The 24,949-nt window shown below is 57.8% G+C and overlaps 1 protein-coding gene across 1 annotated transcript; it reads right to left on the bottom strand.

Annotated features, from left to right (window-relative positions):
* Positions 1-10,611: 10,611 nt before the first annotated feature.
* Positions 10,612-24,870, bottom strand: TNFAIP2 (TNF alpha induced protein 2). The gene is made up of 12 exons (XM_050798395.1): positions 24,775-24,870; positions 21,500-21,882; positions 20,531-21,170; positions 18,212-18,326; positions 17,943-18,065; positions 17,652-17,752; positions 16,905-17,003; positions 16,293-16,416; positions 15,255-15,377; positions 14,626-14,781; positions 14,340-14,461; positions 10,612-12,808 (listed from the first exon to the last, which is right to left on the bottom strand). Exons 2-12 carry the CDS (start codon positions 21,855-21,857, stop codon positions 12,667-12,669), a joined length of 2,103 nt encoding a protein of 700 aa, XP_050654352.1. The 5' UTR covers positions 21,858-21,882; positions 24,775-24,870; the 3' UTR covers positions 10,612-12,666.
* Between the last annotated feature and the right edge of the window lie 79 nt (positions 24,871-24,949).

Raw genomic sequence — 24,949 nt, forward strand, 5'->3', positions numbered from 1 at the left:
CCAGGCCCAGTGGCTCATGCCTGTTTTTTCAATCTATCTATCTATCTATCTATCTATCTATCTATCTATCTATCTATCTATATATGTTTTGTTTTGTTTTTGTTTTTGTTTTTTGACCAGGCCCGGTGGCTCACGCCTGTAATCCCAGCACTTTGGGAAGCCAAGGCAGACAGATCACCCGAGGTCAGGAGTTCAAGACCAGCCTGGCCAACGTGGTGAAATCCCATCTCTACTAAAAGTACAAAAATTAGCAGGGTGTGGTGGTGTGTGCCTGTAGTCCCAGCTACTCGCGAGGCAGAGGCAAGAATTGCTTGAACCTGGGAGGCAAAGGTTGCAGTGAGCCAAGATCACGCCACTGCACTCCAGCCTGAGCAACAGAGTGAGACTGTGTCTTAAAAAATATATATATATATATGTATATATATAAGTTGTATCCTGTAAATATATATATACAAATATGTGGCTGACTGCCATGGTTACTACTTGAAACCATCCCTACAACAGTTACTACTGTTACTACTTGAGACCATCATTACAAGACTGAAGGAAGGGACAAACGTAGAAATGAAAAGACAAAAGAAACTATTTTAAAGGAACTGTCCAGGGGAGGAATAAGAGAGCTTCTAGTGAGCAAAGGCAGCCCCTGAGCTTCCGCAGCCCTTCGTATTTATTGGGTAGCAAGAGCAGGGAGGAGGAGGTAACGACTGGTTGGCTGCTCAATTGATAACAGGTTCATATTATTATTATTATTATTTTTTTTTTTTGAGATGGAGTCTCGCTCTGTCACCCAGGCTGGAGTGCAGTGGCCAGATCTCAGCTCACTGCAAGCTCCGCCTCCTGGGTTTATGCCATTCTCCTGCCTCAGCCTCCCGAGTAGCTGGGACTACAGGCACCCGCCACCTCGCCCGGCTAGTTTTTTTTGTATTTTTTTAGTAGAGACGGGGTTTCACCGTGTTAGCCAGGATGGTCTCGATCTCCTGACCTCGTGATCCGCCCGTCTCGGCCTCCCAAAGTGCTGGGATTACAGGCTTGAGCCACCACGCCCGGCCAGGTTCATATTATTACTAACAGGCGTCAGATATACCTAATCACAAGAAATACTGTGTTTGTGGCGTGACTGCCCTCAGCATCCCTTCTGGGTGGCAGACACAGTTTGTCAGTTTGCCAACATTCTGCATTTATGAGAAACAGTTTGCTGTTTACTCATATAGCCTCCAGTGGTATACCGAGTTGATCACGACCCTCATTCTTTTGGCCTGTAACACAAACATATATACAAAAGACATATATAGTGGCTCCAGTGGTGCAATCAGTTAGCGCACGGTACTTGTAAGACAAAAGACATATATATATACACACACACACATATATATGTGTGTGTGTGTATATATAGTATCCTATAAAATAGAGCCCCCAAAATATATATACATATTTTTTAAGAGAAAAAAAAGAACGACTACTCCGTAGACAGAGTAGGGCATTCCTTAAAGTAAAAGGAGGACCATGCCCAGCCTAAGCACGATGCTTGTTTAAGACAGGAAAATCACATGAGAAGTGCTTTACTACAAGGGTTTGTGATAAAGGGTTAGTCTTTGTAATTACCATATTTCACAATAATCGATATTATTATCTTTTTTTTTTTTTTTTTTTTTGAGTTGCAGTCTTGCTCTGTCACCCAGGCTGGAGTGCAGTGGCGTGATCTCGGCTCACGGCAAGCTCTGCCTCCCAGGTTCATGCTATTCTCCTGTCTCAGCCTCCCCAGCAGCTGGGACTACAGGCGCCCACCGCCGCGCCTGACTAATTTTTTGTAGTTTTAGTGGAGACGGGATTTCACCGTGTTAGCCAGGATGGTCTTGATCTCATGACCTCGTGATCCGCCCGCCTCGGCCTCCCAAAGTGCTGGGATTACAGGCGTAAGCCACCATGTCCAGCCCGATATTATTATCTTTAAAACAAAACTTCTTAAACTAAGAATGCTTGCGTTCTCAAGATACTGGGACATCAGGACACTCCGGGTCTGTTAGTAAACATTATTAATCTGCTCCCTCAACCGTAAACTGTTGTGACTAACAATCCCTAACTTCCTGGGAATGCAGCCCAGCAGGCCCCAGCCTCATTTTTCCCAGCCCCTATTCAAGATGGAGTCACTCTGGTTGGAACGCCTCTGACAGGAGCAGCACCCTGATGTCTGTCTCCATCCTCACACGGCGTTCTCCCTGTGTCGGTCTCCAAATTTCCCCTTTTTAGGACACCAGTCCTATTGGATTAGAGCCACCCAATGACCTCATTGTAACCTGATTACCTCTGTGAACACCCTAGCTCCAAATAGGGCCACCTTCCTCGGTACTGGGAGTTAGGACTCTAAGATGAATTTGGGGGGACATAATTCCCTAGCCACACCAGTGCTTTTTCCATGAACCCAGAAACAATGTATTTATGGTGACCAAGATGGAGGCTATGCATGGGCCCAGCAACACAGGCTCGTCTCTTCAGGCTGGTCTGACTAATCTCACTGCTGGCAACCCTCTCACAGCCCCAGAGAGCGGCACTGAGTGCCCAGTGGCACCTTCCCCGACAGAAAGCAGCCAGCATCTGGTAGCAGGTGGATCCTGGTCTCTTCCATCATGGAGAGGACACGGACTAACCTTCCTGGAAGGGACACACTTTGCCTCCCTCGCCCAGGGTGTTTCTGCAGCACTGCTGCTCGTAGCCTCACGTGATGCCTTCTACCATCATGGCTTCCACGTAGGGCTGCTTCTGACCAAGGAACCCATTTCACTGCCAAGGAAATGCCACAGTGGCTTGTAGCCGTGGAATCCACTGGTCTTACCAATTACTCTGTCACCCAGAAGGAGCTAGCCTCAGCAAAAGACTGAGTGGCAGTACCTAGGAAGGATGGACTCTATTTTACAGGATTCCATATACGCTATGAATCAGGGACCACCACATGGTTCTATTTCCCTTATGGCCAAAATGCATAGCTCCAGGAACCAAGCTGTCACAGGTAGTGACTAACTAGGACCAGTGGCGCATGCAATAAAGGAATTTATCAAGAGAGTTGTAGGTAAAGACGGGCAGGCTTATTAGAAAACGTAGGAAAATACATTGCAAGAAAGCAATGGGCAGATCAGCCAGAGGGGAGCTGACTGCAAGGAGACAAAGACTCGTGGGGGATTTTATAGAACAGTGCTTGTGCTGGAGAGGGCCCCGAGCAGTACGGACAATGCCAAGGTTGCAGTTAGCTAACTTACAGTTGTCTATCAGCCGAGGGTCTGGTGATAAGCTGGGCACAGGAAGATTGTGAGTTATTTGCATAGGAGGGCTCTGTGTGTCCTGGGCCATGTAGAAAGGCAGACTTACAGCTTACCTGTTTTTTGTTTGTTTTGCTTTTCCTGTTCCCCCCAGCGTGACTCCTTTTCCCTGATTAGAACTCCATGCAACCAGCAGATGTGAGGGGGATCCACTCACTATTACACCTAGTAACAACCAACTGGCGGGATTTTGGCTTCCTGTCGCAGCAACTTTGAGCTCTGCCAATGTGAAGGTCTTAGTCCCAGAGAGGAACATCCTTCAACCAGGGGACGCAGCAGTGGTTTCCTTAAATTGAAAGGTGATGCTGCCACCTGGCCATCTGGGGCTCATTCTGTCATGTCACCCAAAGACCTAAAACATGATTGCTGTCTTGACTGCAGTGATAGATTCTGGTTCTCCTGGGAGACCAGGCAGCTGCTCCTATGTCTGGAAATCAGGGCATTCATTCTCTGCGGCACTTCTGACTACTCCCATGGCCAATAGAAAAGGTTCATGAAAAACTACCCCAGCCATGGAAAGGCAGGAAAATTGAGGACTCAGAACCTTCTGAAATGAAAGTTTTGGTTGTTTCATCAAGTAAAGATCAACTAGCTGAGGTCCCAGCTGAGGGTGGGGAAAATCCAGGATGAGTGATGGGAGAAGGAATCGTGGGCATCAAGTCTCCCGACTGTCACAGAAGCAAGGACTGTAGTATCTTTGCTTAGTTTTCTTTGCTTGTTTTCTGTACGTGTTTGTTTGCACATGCCAACCATGTTCCTGTTTTCTCTAGCCGGCATCTGCATTGTATACACACTTTTTTGGAGGTTAGTGTTACCATTCTGTTTTCAGGTAACAAGATATTCAGCGGACTGTGGTTGAATTTGTGGTGTAATTAACAGAGCCAGCAGTGGCTACAGTAACCATTGGCACCTTGTCCTCACTGTCTTCTCATTTTGGAGACAGCCTGAATGCATCTTCACTTGCGGGAAGGACACATGTATTGCATTTACTGGGATTTTTAGAAAAGGTTAAATGTGTGTAAAAGGGTGCATGTGGAAAGCAACTGCCTGCTATCAATCTACTGCCTCTGACCCAAGCCCATCTTTCACTACCCTGCTTGAGGATTCTGGAATCGTCCGGCCTCTGCTGGCACGGTGCTGTGCACTGTGAGTAGAGGGAGCTGGAGAGACAATCAAGGAGGGAGGCGGGTTTCTTTTCACTTGTTCATTGGCTGCTCACCTGCACAGCCTCCCAGGACGGCTTCCTGCGCTCTGCATAAGTAGCTTTGCGGCAAGTTTTGAGGCACAGCACCTGGCTGTGTATGGCTCACCTGGCATCTCAGGAGGCGACTTTCCAGCAGGTTCAGCTGGTTCTTTCCCGCAGGTTTTTCCAGAGCACCTGCTGAAGTCGCCAAGGCTGCATCCTCTCCACCAAGACCTGCATCCCCATCCTGGGGATGGGCACCCTTCGGGGATGGGCACCCTTCCAGATCTGCTCCTTCCATGGAGCTCTGCCTCGACCTAGGGGATCTCCCATTCCTTTATTTTGAGCTCTCTTTATTCCTCAGTAGCCAGTCCCTTGTTAACCCCAATCCCCTGTTACAGTCAGTAACTCCTTATAGTAAACATTCCCTGTTCAAGTTGCTGTGTGGTTCCCACCTCTTGACTAGGCCCTGACTGACACAAAGACCGAGAAGGTTGCTGGGCTCCAAACACGGACTGTTTGTTATGGCAAAGAAAGGGCCTCTCAGAGGGCAGAGCCAGGAGCACAGGGGAGAGGTGGAGGAGCCAAGAGCTGTCAAGAGTGACGGATGATTAGAGGGCACCCCCGGGGGCAGAGTTGGGCTCATCCGGAGGCACAGTTGCCTCTCTCCTGGAGCAGGGAGGGGCCTGGCCACCTGCGATGGCTGGACTTTGACACGGCCTCTCATCCTTCCCCTTTGAATGGCATTGCTGGCAGTGGCTGTCCTGTTCCCATCATGTCCCCTGTGTTGAGTGTGTCCTTTCCATTCACATCCAGTCCCATGGAAGGTCACAGTATGGTGAACGGCAACTATCGTCCATAATGGGAGGAGACTTTGGGGGGTTTGGGAGGGAAGTGAATATATTTTTCATGGGGGGATATAAATAATTGCCATCAGAGGGCAGCTGTGGTGAGTGGGCAGGGGTGGGGGGTCACACTATACTCCAGCTTCTCCCGTCACAAGGAAGCCAGTTTCTCCAACCTTGAACCTTGGTAGAATGACTGGCTTTGACCAATGGGACATCAGCAAATGTGACATGAACAGAAGCCCGAAAAGCACTTGTGCCCTCGGCCGGCCCTCTCCCACCACCATGTGACTCAACCCACGCTAGCGCCCTAGGAGATGGGACACCCACTACTCCAGGGGTCCCCCTTGAACCTGAAAGTTCCCACCATCCAGGATCCTCCCCTGGGATCTTGCCAGACCCGTGTGCCCAGGGGCAGCTGATAGAGAAGCTGTGGGTTCCGCCTTCCAGGGCAGCCGGAGCAATCCTCCAATGCACCCCCCACCCAGCGGGAATGGAGTCCTGGATGGAGGTCTTGGCTGACAATGTCCCTGCATCCTCCCGACATCACATTGTCCCAGGCCCTCCGGGTGAGTCTGCAGCAACAATGACTGTCTGTAGAGGAGCGACCTCCTGATTCACGGCAGTCCTTTAAGCAGGTTCAATGTCTGTACCACCCACCTGGGTGCATCCATCTGTACCACCCACCTGGGCTCATCCGTCTCTACCACCCACCTGGGTGTGTCCGTCTGTACCACCCACCTGGGCGTGTCTGTCTGTACCACCCACCTGGGCGTGTCTGTCTGTACCACCCACCTGGGCTTGTCTGGAGGCACAGTTGCCTCTCCTGGAGCAGAGAGGGGCCTGGCCACATGAGGCGGCTGAACTTTAGCATGGCCTCCCGTCCTTCCCCTTTGAATAGCGTTGCTGGCAGTGGCTGTATCACCCACCTGGAAGGCTCAGGGAATCAGGGCACCCCGGCTCCTTTCCTCCTGGAGTCACCACTGCCTCAACCTTCCCAGCTGAGGCTCTGGCACAGCAGCTCACAAGCCTGATCCAGCCACTAAATCTGGGGACCGTCCACTTCCCTAAGGCCAGGGGCAGACGCTAGCAGGTGAGGCTGAGGCCTTAAGAGCAGTGGCTACGCACACTGCAGGGCAGGCCACGTCTCAGCCATCTCCGCTTTTCTCATCATTGTGGTCATCTGCTTACCTCTGGACCTCTCCTGTCCACTCTCAGTGGACATCAGTCCCTGCCCACTGCCCCCTCCGCCACTCCATGAGCATCCACAGGCCCCCTCCCAGTTCCTTGAGCCCCCAGCTCCCGACGATATCAGCCACACAGTCTCAGGGTCACACTCCAATTGTGTCCTCACCGGTAACAGCAGCGCCTCCACAACCTCAATTACAAGGGTCCTCCTCTGTGACCAGAGTCCCCGTCCCTGCATTCACTGATTCCAGTGGCTGTACCTAGCAGTCCCTGGCTGCCCCCAGAACTCCCATCCTCTGACCCTGTGCTGCCTTGCAGTCCCTCAGCCCCTCGTGCATGCCCCCCACCCTCCCTGAAGTGAGACCCCACAGCCCATCAGTATGACTTCTCCCTGGCAAGCCCCTTCCACAGCTCAGCTATCATCCTCCTGAGTGATCACCTGACAAAACCAGAGTCTTGGTTAAACCCAGGCCTGTTACTACAGCCTGCACCTTGGCGCTGAACTTGGCTTCACGCCAAGTCACAAGTTGCTGATGAACCCACTTCAAGGAGGCGCTGGCCGTGGCTGGTCGAGCCTACCTCCGGACACTAAAGTATCTTCCTCCCCTCTCCTCCGATCTCCAGCAACACCACTTTCATTTTCTCAGTTACATGTTCAGTTATAAAATGCTAATAGTATAACACATTCACATGGCTCATAATGAAAAGTTACCAGATATACGGCCAAACAGCTCCTTCCTAACCTCTGTCCCCATCCAACCCTGTCTCCCCGCAGGCACGCACGCACGCACACACACACACACACACACACACCACAAACTCTGCTCTGCAGTGTGCTTTTTTCTGCTTAACATTATGTGTCCTGAATGTCAACATCAGAACAGAGAGAACGTCCTTATTCTTTTTCACTGCCACATAGTACTCCATTGTCTGGGCGTGCTGCAGTGATTTCCCTGGTGTCTGCCCATGGGCATTTAGGGAGTTTCCAGTATTTTGCTACAGTAACTGAAGTGACTAGTCTGGCACTCAAGTCGCTTTGCGTAGCTGGTAGAACATGGATACGGTACATTCCTGGAAGGGGAATGGCTGCCTCACAGGTTCCTGCATTTGTCAGCCTGACCCAGGAGCCCAAATCACCCTCTGCAGGGGCTGTGCAAAATGATGCCCCCAAAGCAGTGAGTGAGATGGCCTGGCGGCCAACGGCCTCACACACAAAGTGTTGCCACTCACTGGGGTATTGGCCACTCTAACGAACCACATGCCCATTCTGCAGACATCTCAAACTTTAAAAAAAAAATTAATAGAAGACTTATGTAGCAAAAATACATATAGCCATCATTGCAAGACTTCAATGAGATGATAAATGTTCAACCCAATTTTCTTTCCGGGATAAGTTTTTCTTTCATACCCCTGTCAGTTTTGAAAACAGACTACCAGAAGAAGGGGGCCCAATTCCACAGAGAGCTCCCAAGAGTGACTTTCTGGGAGCGAGTCTGAAATTGGGATAACCCTTTACTGATCTTGCTTAGGTCCCACGCATCCAGGCCGCCTCTTTGATGAGCCCTGGTGGTTAGGCCATGGTTAGGCCGGTTGCACTGAAGCAGGCCTCCAGGGGCTCCTGTTGAAGCAGGATTTGAAGGCCAGCCCTGCAGCTTGCTCCTGCTGGGGTTCTGGAGATGTGTCCTATTCGGCGGGATTGAGGGTCCAGGGCAGAGTGGCCAGGCGTGACAGAAAATACTTCGGGTCAACACCTATGAAAAGAAGGAACAAATAAAAATAAAAAAGAATACTTTGGGAACAACAGCTTGGTGACACCTCGCACAGCTGCGAGTGCGGACAGACCTCTCCCCCTTAACTTGACCAAGCGCCTCCTCAGCCCTTTCTCCCCTCCCAGGCCCTCCCTGTTCCTGGAAGCAGCCCCACCGCAGCCTGGCTCCCTCGGGCTGCTCTTTCCTTCAGCCACCGAGAGCTCGCCCCGTCTCACTGTACAGTGGGGCCCTTGCTGCCGCCCTCATCTCTCCCCTAGGGAGCCCAGCGCCCCTGAAGGGCAGAGGGGTCTTTCCAAGCCATAAATCCCATGAGTTGAAAATCACGTCTCCAGCCCCTTCCAACCCCCCTCCATAGCTGGAAGGAGCCCGCTTACCAGCCCCCTCCTTCCTCCTGCGGGGTCTCCCGTCCACGATCCCTTTTCCCCAGCCCTGCCGTCTTTCTTTGCCTAAAACCTGGAATTCCTCCCCGTTCCCGCCCGCCGGCCTCCGCAAGCTCCTCCCTCCCCTGCAGCGCCCAGCCCGGGTCTGCTCCAGGCACCTCCTCAAGACCGGGCCTCCAGCTACTGACCCTTCGAGCCGCCCCTTCACCCGCAGGCACCCCGGGCCCGTCCCCCGCGCCTGCACCCAAGCTGCTTGTTTGCTTGCTCCTGGCTCCTGCAGGGAGCGTCAGTCCCGGAGCCGGCTCTGGCCGGCTGCTTCCCACCGCTGGAGGCCAGGGGCGCCCGGTGATCCGCTGGGGCTGCGTCCTCCCGGCTCAACCCCTGCTCACAGGAACCTGGGCGGCCCGGGGTCCGTCCTTGCACAAAGGCAGCAGGCGCTGGCCCAGGCCCCGCTCCGGCCGCCCTGTCCCCGCGTTGGGGGACTCGCTTCTCGCCGCCGGACAGATCCTCCTCTCCGGAGGGTTTTCCTGGAGAAGTTACTGGTGCAGATCCAAGAGCTGGCGGGACAGTGACCCGGCGGGCCCCCGCCCCGAAAAGCAGGAACAGCAGGAACCTCCAGGGCGCCGCCCGCACCCTCTTCCTCCTCTCCCGGGGCCTCACGCCCTGAACCCGCTCCTCTGCCAGGGGTGGGCGCAGCCCGGGGCGCCCACCTGGCCCCAGGTCTCGCCGCGCTCCGACGACTCGGCCCGCCCTGGCCGCCGCGAGGCTGAGGGTCGCTTTGGGACCTAAGCCCGCCCCCGTGGGAGAATGTGTGCCAGGGCCCGCTGACAGCTTCCCCTGGGGCTCAGGCCCCGTCTCTCCCCACGCTCGCCCAGGGTCGGGGGCCCATGCAGGGGAGGGTCGCGCTGCCCCCACTTCCTCCGACCCTGTGCTCCAAGGAGAGGAGCAGGAACTCGCCCGCCCAAGGCCCACGCTCCCCACGTGGCTCAGCAAGGCCAGGACCTCGCAGCCACAGGGACCGGCTGGTCCAGGAGCTGGGCAGAGGGTCTCCGCGCCAAACCGCACTGGCCCTGACCCTCCTCTCCCTCCTTTTCTCTCACTGTACCGTGGCCTCATGCCATCCGCTTTGGCCCCAAGAATGGAACTCACGGGAAAGGGCCTCCCCTTCCCACCCTAGCTCCCTGCTGTCCCAGGCCCTTCCGAAGCCCACACCCTTCTTCAGGCCCACAGGGCTCCCCTCGGGGCCCTCCCCAGCCTCTGTGCAACCTTTATCAAGGTGCCCTTCTTTCCTTCCAGGGACTCTGCTCCTTCCCAGATTCCAGGCCAGGGTGGCAGCAGAGAGGCCCACCCTTCCCTGGCAGCTGCGGCCGTCTCTGAACACAAACCAGAACTCCTGTGTCCACAGCCGTAGCTTCCAGGTCAATGCCAGAATCATGAGAGTCAGGTCCCACTGTGTCCCTTGCATGGGGTTGAAATGGCTGCCCCGTGTCCACCCCACCCTCTTCCTCAGTAAAGGACGGTGAAGGTAACTCCAAAGGGTCATGGTCCCCTTTTTACAGATGAGGAAACTGAGGCACGGAAGGGCGAAGTGACTGGCCATGCCCTACAGGCAGACACTTCCAAAGCTCCTGCTCACAGTGAGGGCTGGCGGGCCCTCTCCTGCCTGGACCACAGGAGCTGCTCTGGGGGCCAGGACAGGCTGAGGATTGACACACAGCCTGGACCACAGGAGCTGCTCTGGGGGCTGGGACAGGCTGGGGATTGACACACAGCCTGGACCACAGGAGCTGCTCTGGGGGCCAGGACAGGCTGGGGATTGACACACAGCCTAGGTAGACAGGGTTTGCCCAGACCCCAAGAGGCTCGTGAAGCTGCTAAGGCTGCCCGGCCAGGCCCCCCATCATTGTTCAGCTCCCAAAATAAACCACTCCACAGTCACTTCTGAATTCTGTTTTATATCAAGCTATAAAAACCTGGACCCTGTTTAACATACATACAAAAGCAGTACTATAAAAAATAATTATTATATTAACAATATCAAACACACGAACTCCTACAAATGTACAAAGACCTTGGGCATCATCTATACGGGCCAGTTTCTGGCCACAGCTTTGTAAGCCAGTACCTGGGGAAAGGGGACGGAGCCAAGAGAGCCCAACGGAAACCCAGCCTCAGCCCTGCAGAGGCATCAGCAGGGCTGAGTCAAGCCTGAGTCTGAAGGGCCCCCTGTCGGGCTGAGAAGGAACTTTCAGGCCCAGGGAGGAGCAGGGCCTTAGGGGTAGCACAGGCCGAGCAGGAAAACGAGCTCACATTTTCCTGGGGTACAGCCAGGTGCTCTGCAGGGCAGGGGATGAACGGAGGCTCCGGTGGGCAGAGGAACAGCCTCCCAAAGATGTCCATGTGACAGTCCCCAGAGCCCGTGACCATGTTAGGTTACACAGCCAGTGGGAATTAAAGTTGCAGATGGAACTAAGGTGGCTAATCAGCTAACCTTAAAATAGAAAGATGACCTGGGTTCTCTGGGTAGGCGCAACGCGATCACAAGCGTCCTTAAAAGCGGCAGAGCAGGCCGGGTGCAGTGGCTCCTGCCTATGATCCCAGCACTTTAGGAGGTTAAGGCTACAGGATGGCTTGAGCCCAGGAGTTCCAGACAATCCTAGGCAACGGAATAAGATCCTGTATCCACAGAAAGTATGTAGCTGGGCATGGGGGATTGTCTCAGGGGATTGAGACAAGAGGATCACTTGAACTCAGAGGTCCAGGCTACAGTGAGCCTTGATGCCATGACCAGGCCACTGCACTCCAGCCTGGGCAACACAGCAAGACCCTGTCTCAAAAAAAAAAAAAAAAGTGGTAGAGGGAGGCCAGGAGAGGGGAGGCCTCAATGAGGTGATGGGAAAAAGATTCAACTACCCACAGCTGGCTCTGAAGATGAATGAGCCTGAAGTCAAGAAGTATGGATAGCCTCGAAAAATGAAAAGGCCAGAAATCAATTCTCCCCTAGAGCCTCCAGGAGCGCAGGCCTGCCGACACCCAGATTTTAGACCCGGGTCAGCCTTCTGACCCGCAGAACTGGAAGACCAAGTTTTGATCCACAAAGTTTGTGGAAACCTGTCACGGCAATAGGAAATAAATACAGAGGCCAAAGGGTCAGAGGTGAGAGGTCAAGCTTGCCCTGCCCCTGCCCAGACCTCAGCCAGACTTCTGGGTAGCAGGGCCGACAGAGACACCCCCAGGGCCTGTCCTTGCCTCTGGGAAGCGGGAGCCTGAGATGACCCAGGAGGTCCTGGGCCCTTCTGTAGTGGACACCAAGGTCTTGGGGGACCACCCTCCGGTTGAGGCCTTGGGGGATGAAGAGGGAGGGCTCAGGGCCCCATTGCAGGGTCAGCCAGTAGGGGCCGTGGGGCCATCTGGACATGACATCTAAGGCTGGCAGTGGCCACAACACAGGACCCCACAGGCCCCTGCCAGATAAGAGTTCATCTTTTCCTTTGTTCTCTTCCAGTTCAGTCTTCCATTCCAGCCTTGCTGAACCCAGCTCACGGCGGCCTGGGCTGCAGAGGGCAGACGGGTGAGGCTCGGCCCCTGTCTCCAGGGAGCCGGAGAGGGCCCTCGTCCCCACCCGCCAGGAGGACAGTCATGAGGCTGATGGTGGAGGGGCCCTGGACAGAGGTGGCCGGGGATTCCTGAGCCTGGCACACTCTCCCTCCTGGTTCTTTGCTTGCGTGTACACGATCAGCTATTGTTTACAAAGAGTCCTTGGTGTTACCTGGTTGGCTGCCGGTAATGGGAGCTCCTGCCCCCATCGGACATGTAAACAAACCAAGGTCTGTCCAGTTCCAGCTGACAGGGTCTGCACCTCCGCCAGGGCTAGGCAGAAGCAGCATCAGAGCACAGGAGACCCGGGAGGAGCCGAGAGCCAGTGCTGCTCTTAACAGCTCCCAGTGGGGTGTGCTGGGCACTCACAAGCAGGTCAGGCCACAGAAAAAGCTAACCAACCTTTATAAGGGAAAATAGGGACCTGGAGGGCTCCTGCGCCCCTGTGCTGACATCCAAGATGCTCCGGATGCTCTTGGCCTCACTGTTGGATAGGTTCCCCTTGATGGCCAGGATGGCGCTCAGGTGGCCTTTGCTGGCAAAGAGAGCATCCCGTCAGCCCAGCCTGTCACCCACAGCCCTGTTCACCAGCTCCCTGCACTCCTGGCCAGTGCCACAGGGCCCCGCAGCCAACGCCTAGCCCACGAGGGGGCTGCACTTCACTCTGCCTCGCCCATGCACTCCACCTGATGGTTCCAAGAGCAGCCATGCCCCAGCCTGTGTCAGGCCTCTGCACGGGCTGCTCCCCCTGCAATGCTCTTCCCAGGCCCTGAGACGACCACCTCTTCCCACCCCTTAGGTCTCCGCTAAGATGTCCACCCCCAAGAGGGTTTCGTCTCTCTAAAGTCAGCACCTCCTATTATTCAGAACCTTGGTTAAACCCTATTTACAACTTGTAATTGTCTTTTCTTTGCCTGATTATGTCATTATTATTGCTGGCCTTCGACAGAATGTGAGCTACTTAAGGAAGGATTGAGACCTGGCTTCTCTTGTTACTTCATTGCATCCTGGTAACTAGAACAGAGGCTGACACCTAGCTGACTTCTCTATAATTGTTGGTGGCATAGGTAGATGGATGGTGGGTGGATGAGCAGATGGATGAGAGCTAGATGGGTGGAGGGATGGGCACATGGAGTAGATGCATGGGTGGATGGGTGGGTGGGTGGGTGGTTGAGTGGATGGATAGCTAAATGCGTGGAGGGATGGATGGATGAGTAGATGGGTGGATGGATGCTTATATGGGTAGGTGGATGAATAGATGGATGGATAGATGGGTGGGTCGGTGGGTGGATGGGTGGTTGAGTGGATGGATAGCTAAATGCGTGGAGGGATGGATGGATGAGTAGATGGGTGGATGGGTGCTTATATGGGTAGGTGGATGAATAGATGGATGGATAGATGGGTGGGTGGATGAGTAGACAGGTGATGGATGGGTGAGAAGATAGACAGATACCCAGATGGGTGAAGGAACGGGTGGGTGAGTAAATGGGTGCTTGTATGGTGGGTGAATGAATGGATGGGTGGAATGGATCAGACAGGGGCTGGACTTGGCTAAGCTGGGGTCAACCCCATCAAAAGCCACTCAAACTTACCTAACATGTCAGAGGACCCAGCCAGAAAGAAACAATGTCCCTGGCCCACCAGAGCCTCAGGCAGCCAGGGGCTAAGCCTCCACTCCCCAATAGGAGCCCTGGTCCCAGCGCATGGGCCCAGGCCCCAGAGGCCCCCCAGACTGGGTGAACCTGGCCTCTCTGGTCTCAGTCTCCTCTGAGAGGCAGCGTCAGGCAAAGCTAAGAGTGTGGGCCATGGCTGCATGGCCAGACACTAACTAGCCATGTCACCTTGGAGGCATCCTGGGAGCTCTCCGGGCCTCCTCTGTGAAATGGCAATGGAAAAAGGATTGGCCTCGTAGTGCTGTGGTGAAGGCCACAAGAGTGAGGCCCTGGTGAGGTTCACACAGTGACTGGCACGTGGGCAGCTGCCAGGATCTGGGTTTCCAAAGCCAGCCCTGTGAGGCCCTGGCCGCAGTGATGTGACAGGGGTCCTGAGGTGCCCCATGCTCTCACCTGAAGTCAGGGTAGCAGGTGGCGTAAGTGGCCACCTCAATCTTGATGGCACTGGGGTCCTGCAGGCGAATGATCTCTGCCAGCGTGGGGAGAGCAGGCTGCAGCCAGGTCGCCGGGGAGCCCTGCAGGAGTAGGTGTGGTTGGAGGGACCCAGGGCTCCAGAGGCTCGGGTCAGCAACTCCTTGGGCTTGGAGAGGCACCAATGGCCTATCTCCGACCCTGAAAGGGCTAGGGGAGAAGAGGCAGCCATTTCAGAGGAGCTTGGGAGAGGTGGGCAGGGGCTTACGTGCTGGGTGCAGAAGTGCTGGATGGTGTCAGCATTGGCCAGGATGTGCCCAGCCAGCTGCTGCTGCTGCTCAGCGGTCTTGAGGACGAGGCGCCGCTTGCTGAGCTGGATGATGTACTCCTTCACCAGGTGCAGGTGCACGGCCTCCATGAGCTCCTGGGAGGGCAAGCAGCCAGAGGCGTGTGAGCGGTCTGCTGATGGGGAGCTCACCACCTCCCTTGAAGCCTTGTAGCCAGGACTCCAGGGAGAGGCAGATGCCAGAGCAAAAGACTGCACACGTGCTCATGCATCCACATGTGTGTGTTCACATGTGTGTGTTCACATGTGTGTGTTCACATGTGTGTTCGCATGCTCGTGCATTCAAATGTGAGTGTTCACATGTGCCCGTGTGTTCAATATGTGTTCACATGCTCTTGTGTTCACATGTGTGTGTTCGCATGTGCGTGTGTGTTCACATGCTCATGCATTCACGTGTGTGTTCATATGCTTGTGCATTCACATGTGCGTGTTCAAACACACGTGTTCACGTGTGTGAGCACATGTGAGTGAGTGTACACAGACATGCTAGTGTGCGTGTTTGGCCTGCCCCCATTCCCTGAGGCCCAGCCACCAGCCCAGAGCCGCCTCACCTCCCGGAAACAGTCCTGCAGTTCTGAGAACTCAGGCAGCCTGACGTCCACGGTGGTGATGATTTTTTCCAGCGTCTCCATGGGGGCCGCCCAGCGGGTGTGCGTGAACCTCTTGAACAGCGGCTGAGACAGGAGGGGCAGGATGTCTGGTCACGCCCTGGAGAGGAAGGGCTGCCAGCCGCAGACACGCAGACACAGACACACACCAACACCTGTGCCTGGCGGAGCAGGGGGGGTGCTCAAGGACTCCCAGGGAACCCGGGCCAACCTCACATCCCTGCTCACAGACAGGAAGTGGGAGCCGGCTCTGTGCACCCTTCTCCAAGGTCACCCAGCTGCGGCTCAGGAGCCAGGAGAGCCTATCTGCCGGCCCGGAGGCCAAGTCCACTGCCTCTTAAATAAATAAATTCCTTCATAAACAAGACCTTGTGCTTGGCTGGGCCTGGGAGATCAGTGCCAAGGGATCTGGGGTCACTGCTCGGGCTTCCACCACACTCAGGCCACTCATGGCCGCTAGCCCCTAACACCAGGCAGAGAACCTCTCCCCTTCCTTTCAAGAGACCCCCACTTTACACCCTGCTAAAGAATATGCTTGTTTTCACAGCATTTTCTGTGGATTTCTTGGCCCACAACAGATGTGACCCTGGCTGCCGATGACCCTGAGCCTCAGTCGCTGGGAGTCAGGAGCGGGGAAGGGGTAAACAGGAGGGGCTGCGGGTATTGGAGGAAAAATGTCTGCAGGCTTGGGACTGGGCTGGGTCTGAATTGGGGAAGGGCAGTGAAACTTTTCCAGGCCCTCCCAGCCCCAGGTGGCCCCTCTCAGGCCAAGCCCCAGGGCATGATGGGCTGAGTTCAGAGCCTGCCAGGGTCCCCAACCGGGCATTACCGCTGCACCAGAGCTGGCTCGCAGTGCCGTTCACAGGCCTGGAGCGCGTCGTATCCACATCTTTGCCTCTGCCACTCCTCCCCAGGGGCACTTCCCAGTCCCTCCCTGGGCCCCCCAACACTGGGTTCCTGAGGGCAAGAGGTTCCCACTACCTTCAGGTCCTCACGCAGGTTCTGGAGCAGGGTGTCAAAGCCGTGGCTCTTGAGCTCACCCAGGGGGCCCAGCAGGAGGCTCAGGGTGTCTTGGGGTACCTGCCACTTCTGCTCCATGGACATCCTGGAAGGTGGAGGCAGAGAGGTCACCCCAGCCCTGCTCAGCCTATAGCTCCGTACCCAGGGAGCCAGGCAGCCCCCTCTCTTCACTCTAGAACCCTCAATGGCTCCCCATTCTCTGTGGGATCAAGTCCTCCCATCCATGTTCTCCACACCCTCAGGACACTCCTCCACCACATCCCCTTGTAACCGAGGGCAAGTTAGTCTCCTCCAGTGATTTGTCCATCTGCCCAATAGACAGATCACTACACCTACTTCACAGGGTTGCTTTAAGGATAAAATAATGGCTGAAACATCTGCCCGTGTGCTTGCCCCAGCCAGCACCTGGGAAATGTTTGCTGCTGGTGCTGCAGGCCCTGGCGTCCTCACACATGTTGCTGGTTTGAATTCCACTTCTTGACCTCAGCAGCTCCTCCTCCCTCCACCTCCCAGCTCCCCTCTCCTGCCTGCCGAGTGACTCCCACTCCCGCAAGCCCCTCCCAACACTCTCACCGGAAGGACAGGCAGTTGTTGATATTGGCAATGACATTGGCCCTGTAATTCCTCAGCTGCTTGCCTCTCTCCAGAAATTCACTAAAGGCGCGCTGGTAGCTGGTGAAACCAGAAGGGGCACATTCAGGACCAGCCCAAATGCTGGGACGGCAGCAGCAGCCTCCCCGCCCTCCAGGCCAGCTCCCGGGGTTCACTTTTCTGTCTGGCTGCCCATAGCCCAGGGAGGGGCCACTAGTCCCTGGGCATCATGAAACTGGCTTCACAAGCTAAGGCCAGGGCTCCTGAAGAGGGTACCAGCCCATCTCTGCTGCCCCCAGCCCTTCTCCCAGGCCCTCTCTAGAACTGGCAGACCAGGTACAAGTGAGGGTGTGGTTGGCTGGAGAAGCACTCAGAGGTTGAGAGGGAGAGAGCAGGTAAAATTCGAGCGGTGGAGACTGGGACTGTTGTGTGAAGGGGTGGCGGGGTCTCAGTCCCTCTCGAGGCATCTTCTTGGAAGCTAGAGGCTGCTCTGCTGAGAGCTTTGCTGATGGGGTGGGCGCAGGAGGTTCCCACACTGAATCCTGGTGGAGGTCAGACCACCTGAGGATCTCAGTGCCCTGGCTGAGTGGGAAACAACTCCTGGCTCAGAATGACAGGGACAGGGGTGGAGGGCGGGGAGCCAGCTCAGCTCCCCACCTGAGGCACTAGGGAGGGGCCATGGCTCTGAGAGAGGTGGCTACAGGGACCCCATCCTGGGCACACACCCACCTCCTCAGGAATGCGGGCAGCTCCACCAGCAGCACCTGCTTTATCTGTGAGCCCAAGTCCAGCGTGATGCTCTCGGCCTTGGCCTGGGCCTGGGAGATGATCTGTGGGGTGGTGTTGGGTGAGCTGAGCAGGGGCTTGCCTGGACAAGGGGGCAGGGGATAGGGAGGAAACAGGCTGGAACAGAGGGGGTGCCCCGAGGTGGGCATGGGTATGCACACAGGACGGAATGTGCATGGCGCTTCCCGTGCACGTGCACGGGCGGTACATGTGCCCTGGGGCAGATCGCAGTACCTGGATGATGTCGATGGCCAGCTCGCTGTGGCAGTGGCCGTCCAGCCTCTGGGGAGGCACATCCTCAGCCCAGTGCTGTGCCTCTAGGTCCAGAGCTCGGTCCATCAGCTCCCTCACATTGGCCTGGGGGAGGAGGGCAGGTCACTGGGGCACCATCCATCACCTCGCTCACCTGGAAGACCCGTCAAGCTCCCTGCCCACGTCCTGCCTGTCTCTGAGCCTCTCCCGCGCCACCTCCCTGCCTCTCCCTGGCCCAGGTGGAGACTCACCGCCTCGTTGGACAGGAATGTGGCCTCCAGCAGCCGGATCTGTCTGGGGGGCAGGAGGCTCCCGAGCCCCACACCCTGCAGCTCACCCGCCAGCTTGGGGCTATTGATGATGTCACTGCAGGCAGGGGAGGCTGGCATGAGGACAGGTATACCCAATCAGCACCACCCCTCAAGCTAGAGCCCAGGCCCTCAGCCTCGGTCTCTGGCAGGCCCAGACTGCCCAGCACACCCTCCCGCACGCCCACCCCTGTTCCCATTTCAGATGATGGGTCCTCCATCTACTTAGTTTGGTTTGGAACAGAAACCCTGAAGTCATCGTGCCTCCTCTGACCCTCTCACCCATCCCCATTAGGTCCTGCTCCAAAAGAGCCCCCAAAATCGTCAGCCTCACGCCACTCTGGCGCCCTGGCTGACTCCCACCAGCTTCCCGCTGGCTCACTGCAACAGCCTCCTCCCAGCCTCTCTGCTCCTTCCCTCACCTCCAACAATTCCTGCTCCACCCAGCAGACAGAGCCTCCTTTAAGATCTGATCTTCTTCCTGCTCCAAGGCTACCTGTCACCCAGATAAAACCCTGCTCCTAGTCACAGCAGCCCTGGAATCCAGCCAACTCCCAGCCCACTGCGCTCCAGCCCTGCAGGTCTTGGGCATCTCGACAGCCCCGGCCACCTCCCAATCCCAGGAGTAGGCCAGAATGGGCAGGAAGGGCTGCCCCAAACTGCTCCCCAGATGCATCTCGGCTCATTCTCCTGGCGCCTCTGCAGCTCCCCAGAGCTCCCAGGGGACTGCCCAGCCCTGGCACTTCCTAAGAGCTCCCAGGGGACTGCCCAGCCCCAGCACTTCCTAAGAGCTCCCAGGGCACTGCCCAGCCCCGGCACTTCCTAAGGGGCCTTTGTCTGCCTAGAGGCTTACAAATGACCTCTCTGCCCCTCACCCAATCCAGATGCAGCTGTGTCCCTCCATTCCCCACATTTCTGGCACACAGGCTTCAACGATGCCCCCCTGGACACCCTCTCACCAGGGCTCCATGCCCAGCTTGGCTTTAGTTGCCTGTTGCTAACCCCAGGCCAGCAAACCCCGAGGTCACTGGGACAGGAAGACTGGCAGGCATGGGTGCAGGTGCCTGGCATTTCCTGGTGAGCCAGGACGAGCAAGCGGGAACTGGCTCTGGGCTGGGCTATCTCTCCCACGGCCCCTGCCCTGTGCCAGTTCCCCTATGCCCTGCTGACCCCTCTCCCACCCTCCCCACTGGACCCTTTCTCTATCCTTGTGCCGAGGCTGACGCTTCAACAGTGACTGAGCCCATAGGACCCCCAAAGGCCCCCGAGACGGCAGACGCTGCCCACACTGTCTACACCTCTGAGCTTCCTTTCTAAAGTTTCACACTAGCATCTGGGGCCAGCAGTGGCCAAGCCCCACAATAACAGCCCCTGGACTCCCCTGCCCTGGGCCTTTCCACATTGCAGTAAGCCTCTCCCTATGCAGACCATGTCTCCCTATGCAGACCATGTGAATGATGGGCATGCCCAGGGATCCATGGAGTCAGGGGATGCCTGAGGCTGTGCTCAGCAGGGGTACCAGCTGCACAGCCAGCCTCCCACCTGAGGGGCTCCAGCTCTGCCGTGGGCTCAGAGGGTAACCCTACACAATGGGGGTCTAACAAGACACATGGCCCTTGAACTCTGCTGCCTGGGGGTGCCCGCATAGCCTGCCCAATAAATCCAAACATTCTGACAAGCTCTGCTCAGCTCCAGAGTGCCCTGGAAGAGGACATGCTCAGGAGCACCGACCCTCCTCTCACCTTCTTCCCCGCGTGCCCTATCACCTCTCCTCCTGCATCCTGGCCTGATTCCCCGGCTCAGAGGACCGCTGGCTTTCACCTCCTCCAGGCTGGCTTCCCTGACTTCTCCAGGCCTGCTTTGGGCCCATGCTCTGCACGGGGCCTGGCCTCTGCTGCCACAGCCCTTCCGGCTCTGGATGGTTATTGATTGCTTTGCCCCCTCCTCAGACTGGGCGCTCGTGAATGAATGAAATCCCTACCATTTTCTGTGCCTCAGTTTCCCCAACAGCAGAATGTGACTGAGGCCCAGGAAATTAAGGATTTTGCCAAAGCTGACCCAGCCCCAGCCTTATCCCTGTGTCCAGGCCCAGTCTCTGCCTGTCCAGGCTCTGCCCCAGGGAGTCCAAATCCCACCCCTGCATTCTCCGACTCAAAACTCTGTCAGCACCAGCCTCACTAAGAGCTGCCAGCGGCACCTCGACATCCCTCCTACAGAGGACACCCTCCCTGCTGGTCCGGGCCCAGCCCCGAGCCCGCTCACTTGGGGTAGAGGTTCTGCACCCAGACCAGCAACATGTAGGTGTCGCGCTCGCACAGCTCGAACTGCGCCACGGCGGCCAGGTGGGCCGCGAAGTGCTGGTGGTAGCTCTCGGCGTAGGCCGCCACGACGCCGAACTCGGCCGGGAACAGCGGCTTCAGTCGCTCCACCACGGCCTCCAGGTCCTCTTTCATGGTGCGGCCCAAGTGCAAAAAGACGTTCTCGGGGACCTCCGGGCCCGCAGTCGGCCGCTGGCCCATGCGCTCCTCGGCCGCCTCTGCCACACCTCGACGCCACAGCTGCAGCCAGCGCCGCGGGCGCGTGACCGCCAGTCCCGAGGTCCCCGGCCCTGCCGCCGCTGCCGCCGCCGCCGCCGCCTGGCGGTCCTCGCTCTCCTGCTCCGACACCACGGCCAGCGCCTGGCGCAGCCGCTCTGGCGCCACCTCCAGCGGCCGCCGCAGCACGCCTAGCACCTGGTCGCGCAGCAGATCGTACAGCGCCTCCACCTTGCTCTGGCGCCGCACCAGCTCCTCCTCGCTCGCACCGCCCGCCGCCGCCGCCGCCGCCAGCTCCCGCTCCAGCGCCAGCAGCGGCAGAGCCGCCTCCAGCTGCCCGCGCTCCAGCGCCGCCTTCAGCTCCTCCACTGCGCCGGGAAAGTCGCGTCAGCCCCGGCCCCAGCCCGCCGGTCACCGGGGGGGGGGGGGCGGCCAGCGCCCGGCAGGGCCGTCGTCCCCTAGACGCGCACAGGGCCGGCGGCCAACACCCTAAAGGGTGATGTCGGTGTCCCGGACTGGGCTGAAAGCCTGGTCTCCCCCCTCCCAGCCCCGCAGATTGGGGCACAGGTGAAAGCAGAGAAACAGATGCGCCTTCCAACCCCATTTGCCGGCCCACTGTGCAAGTGGCTCACTCACGCGGATGAGCGCCAACCCCGTCCAGGCCCCAGACTAGCTCTAGCCCAGGGTCCCAGCGCACCTGTTGGGGGCGGGCCATCCAGCCCCTGCCTGGACCTGGCTGTGCCCTCGGGCTCCGCTGAGCTGAGCTGACCCTTCTTCTTCTTCCCTTTGGTGAAGACGCAGAACACATTGGCCAGGCCTTTGGACTTCTTCTTCTTCTCCTTCTTCTTCTTCACTGTCTTTTCCTCCTCCCTGTATAGGGCTGTCCCAGCCTCCAGGGGCGGCACCAGGTCCTCAGAGGAGGCCACGGACATGGAGGTCTCTGACTCTGCCTCTGATGTGGACGGCAACTTTTGGGGGCTTCTGGGGAAGTCGAGGGTGCCCTGCACAGGCTGATGTCCCGAGAGGCCTTGGAAGAAGGTCATCATCTTCAGCATCACCCTGGCTCAGGCCTGCAGGCTCCTGTGGGGTGGGGGTGAAGGCATCAGTGGTCACCATGGACCGGCCCTGGCTCCCAGGCCGGAGCACACAGCTGTGCTGGCTGCATTGAGTGCACTCAGTCTGTTTCACCCATTAGACCACCGGGGCTCTGCTCATCTCCTGGCCCAGATGAGCACCAACAACCATACTCCCTCCTTGGCCATGAGCATCTCACCACACACAGCTTCCCTTCCAATACTTCACAGTCCCAGAAGCAGGGAAGAGGCCGGGGACGCCAAGCCTGCCACACAGAGGGGGGCCTTCACTTTATTTGGGCAAATCCTTCCCTGACAGCCCACTCTGTAGGCAGGAAGCAGGGAGTGAACACCTCCCTGGATCCCACGGGACCCTAGGGAAGAGGCGGGGAATGTGCTCTGTCCCTTTGGACAGAGCGGAACAGAGGTCCAGAAAGGTCAGGGACATGCCGGGGTCTAGAACACCAGAAGTTGGCCTGAGACCTGCCTCCCCCTGCCCAGACCCAGCCCCTCTGCCATCTTGCCCAGTTCTGATCCAGCGGTGGGGTCACAGAAACACAGCTGCTCCAGCTGGGCCACGAAGCGGGCAGAGCCTGACTAGGGTCTACAGAAGCCACAGTGGGTGGGACCTCAGAGAGCCTTTCACACATCACTGGGGGCAAGGGGCTCAGCAAGTCACAGGGCTGCCTGAAGTCACACAGCAACTAGGGTCCAGAACCCAGGCTTCCTGGCTCCCACCCCCTCTGCCCGCTCCCATATGGGATGATAGCATCATCACAAAAGCTTCCAGTCTCTGCAGCCTTCCTGGGTGCCCATCCCATCTCTTCCTTTCTCTCATCTGGAAGGGTGTTATTTTGGCTTAAACTGTCCCTATGGCGAACAGCTTGGGTTTGGAACTCAGGTCATCTGGTCCCAGAGCCCAGCTCTCCCCCTGCCTCCACATCCCCAGCTGTCCTGCAAGCTACATCCAGAGAGGCAAGACCTGAGCCTCCCCCAAGTCCCCTCCCAGCACCTGACCATTGTCAAAGCAAGACCAAGTCCACTGGAGAAGACCATGACTGACCAGAAAGGGGGAAGCAGGCAGGGGCTGGGCCTCCCCGAGAACTGGGGTGACCTGTAACCATGACGCCACCTGTCTGACCCACCCCAAAATGAAATGCATGCAGCCTTGTCTCATGTATCACGGTAACTTCAAGTGACCCCTGAAACAGCCCGGCAAGGCAGGCAGGATGACCCACCATCCAGAAGGAGAAACTGAGGCTGAGTAGGAGGTGTTTGCCCCAACCACAGCAGCCATGGGGGCTCGGATTGGGTCCATCAGACTCTTCCCATGGCCCTGCTGCCTCCACCAGCCCCACTACCCTGTCCCCATCCTGGAGGGGCTTGGCCAGAGCCGCCTGAGGGACAGGAAGCCAGGGCTCCTCCCACCCCCAGCTCCTGCCATGCTCACCCAATGCCCTGGGCAAAGTCCCACACTCCTGGATGGCACTGGCCTCCCTGATGCCATTTGGGTTGCGCATTCCACTCCAGGACCAAGAGGGGCATGCTCCAGGGAGCCTCAGGGGCAAGGCCATGGGGCACCTCTGCTCCCCACCCAGTGCCCCAACCTCGCTTCCCAGCCCCTCTCAGGTGCATGCCAAGCACCTGCAGGAGCTGGTCTGTCTGGCAGGGCCGCTCAGCCCCACCCTGGGTGCCCAGGCCCCACCTCTGCCATTCGCCTGGAGTGGGGGAGGGTGGCCCTTACCAGCAATGCTCCCTGCCAGCCTCACCTCAGCCTTCCCTGTCCCACCGTACATGTACTAGGCTCTGTCCCACTCCACATGTACTAGACTCTGTCCCACCTCCAGGCGCAGCTCCCGCAGGACACTCATAGCATCGCCACCTTCTCCCCTCTGTGACACAAAACCCAGAGCACCTGAAGGTCCTGCTGCAGCCCTCTGGGCCTCATCCCAGGTCTCCGCTCTCCGAGGCAGCTGGTGCCTTGGAAAGAAACGGTTTCGGTGCAGGCTCAGCACACCTCTCACTAGTGCGTGCACTGCACACCTCCTTCCTTCACAAGCCTCAGTTTCCCCGTCTTTGAAATGGGGATGAGGACCCCCACCTCACAGTGCTGCTGAGGGGATGTGGCCAAACCGCCCGGCCAAGGGCTGGGCGCCTATCTGGGCCTCAGTGGGGGTGAGTGTCCTGTGTCCTGAGTGTGTCCTGCAGGCGGCAGCGAGTGGGTGCAGCCAGGAGGGAAGGGGAGGAGGGGCATTCCTTTAAGCCTTGCCGCTGGTTGGGCCCACTGAGGCAGGAAGGGCCCTGCTCCGAGGCTCGTAGTGTGGTCACAGCCCGTGGCTCAACAGCGCCTCCCAGCCTCCCGCTGCCCTGCCTCTGCTCAGGCCCACTGGTCTGGCTCGCCTTCCCCGCCACACGCCTGATGTCCACGCGCCTCCCGGGAGCTCGCTGGGCCCGGCTCCTTCAGTCCTGGGCAGGATGTGGAAGGCGGACCCATCCCCCGATGAGGACACCCGGGCACAGGCGAGGAGGTGACTTGGCCTGTGTCGCCCGGTCGGAGAGTAACGCCGGACCTGGGGCCTTCCTGCTGCTAATGGAGGGGAGATCCCTGTGACTGCCCCAGCCCCGCCCTCCCTGCCTCTGGCAGGACCCGGCCCTCCGCCGCGAGCGCCAGCCCTGGCGCCTGTGCGCCCGGACGCGCGGACGTTGGGCGCCAGGGCCTCAGTTTCCCCGGCAGCGGGGCTGCCCCAGGCCAGGGTCCGTGGGAGCGTCCAGTCCGGTCCTGTCCCCGCCGCCGCGACAGGCTGTTCCCTAGGGGAATCCGGCGGGGCATGGGGTCAGGGCGGGCGAGGAGCCGCGCGGAGCGGCGGGGAATGGACGCGTGGAGGCGGAGGTCACTTACCGTGTCCTGGCCGGGCCGCCGCTGTCCTGGCCCCAGTTCCGCAAGGCCTGAAATAGTCGCAGACTGTGCCCCGCCCCGCCTGCCCCGCCCCCCGCAACCGCGGAAAACCCGCGGGCGGAGGCCAAGGCCCAGTGCGGCCCGGCTGTGTCTCTGCGTCCCGGGGGCCGGGCGCGCC

This window comes from Macaca thibetana, chromosome 7 (assembly GCF_024542745.1).
Source record: "Macaca thibetana thibetana isolate TM-01 chromosome 7, ASM2454274v1, whole genome shotgun sequence".
In the NCBI taxonomy this organism is placed as follows: Eukaryota; Metazoa; Chordata; class Mammalia; order Primates; family Cercopithecidae; genus Macaca; species Macaca thibetana.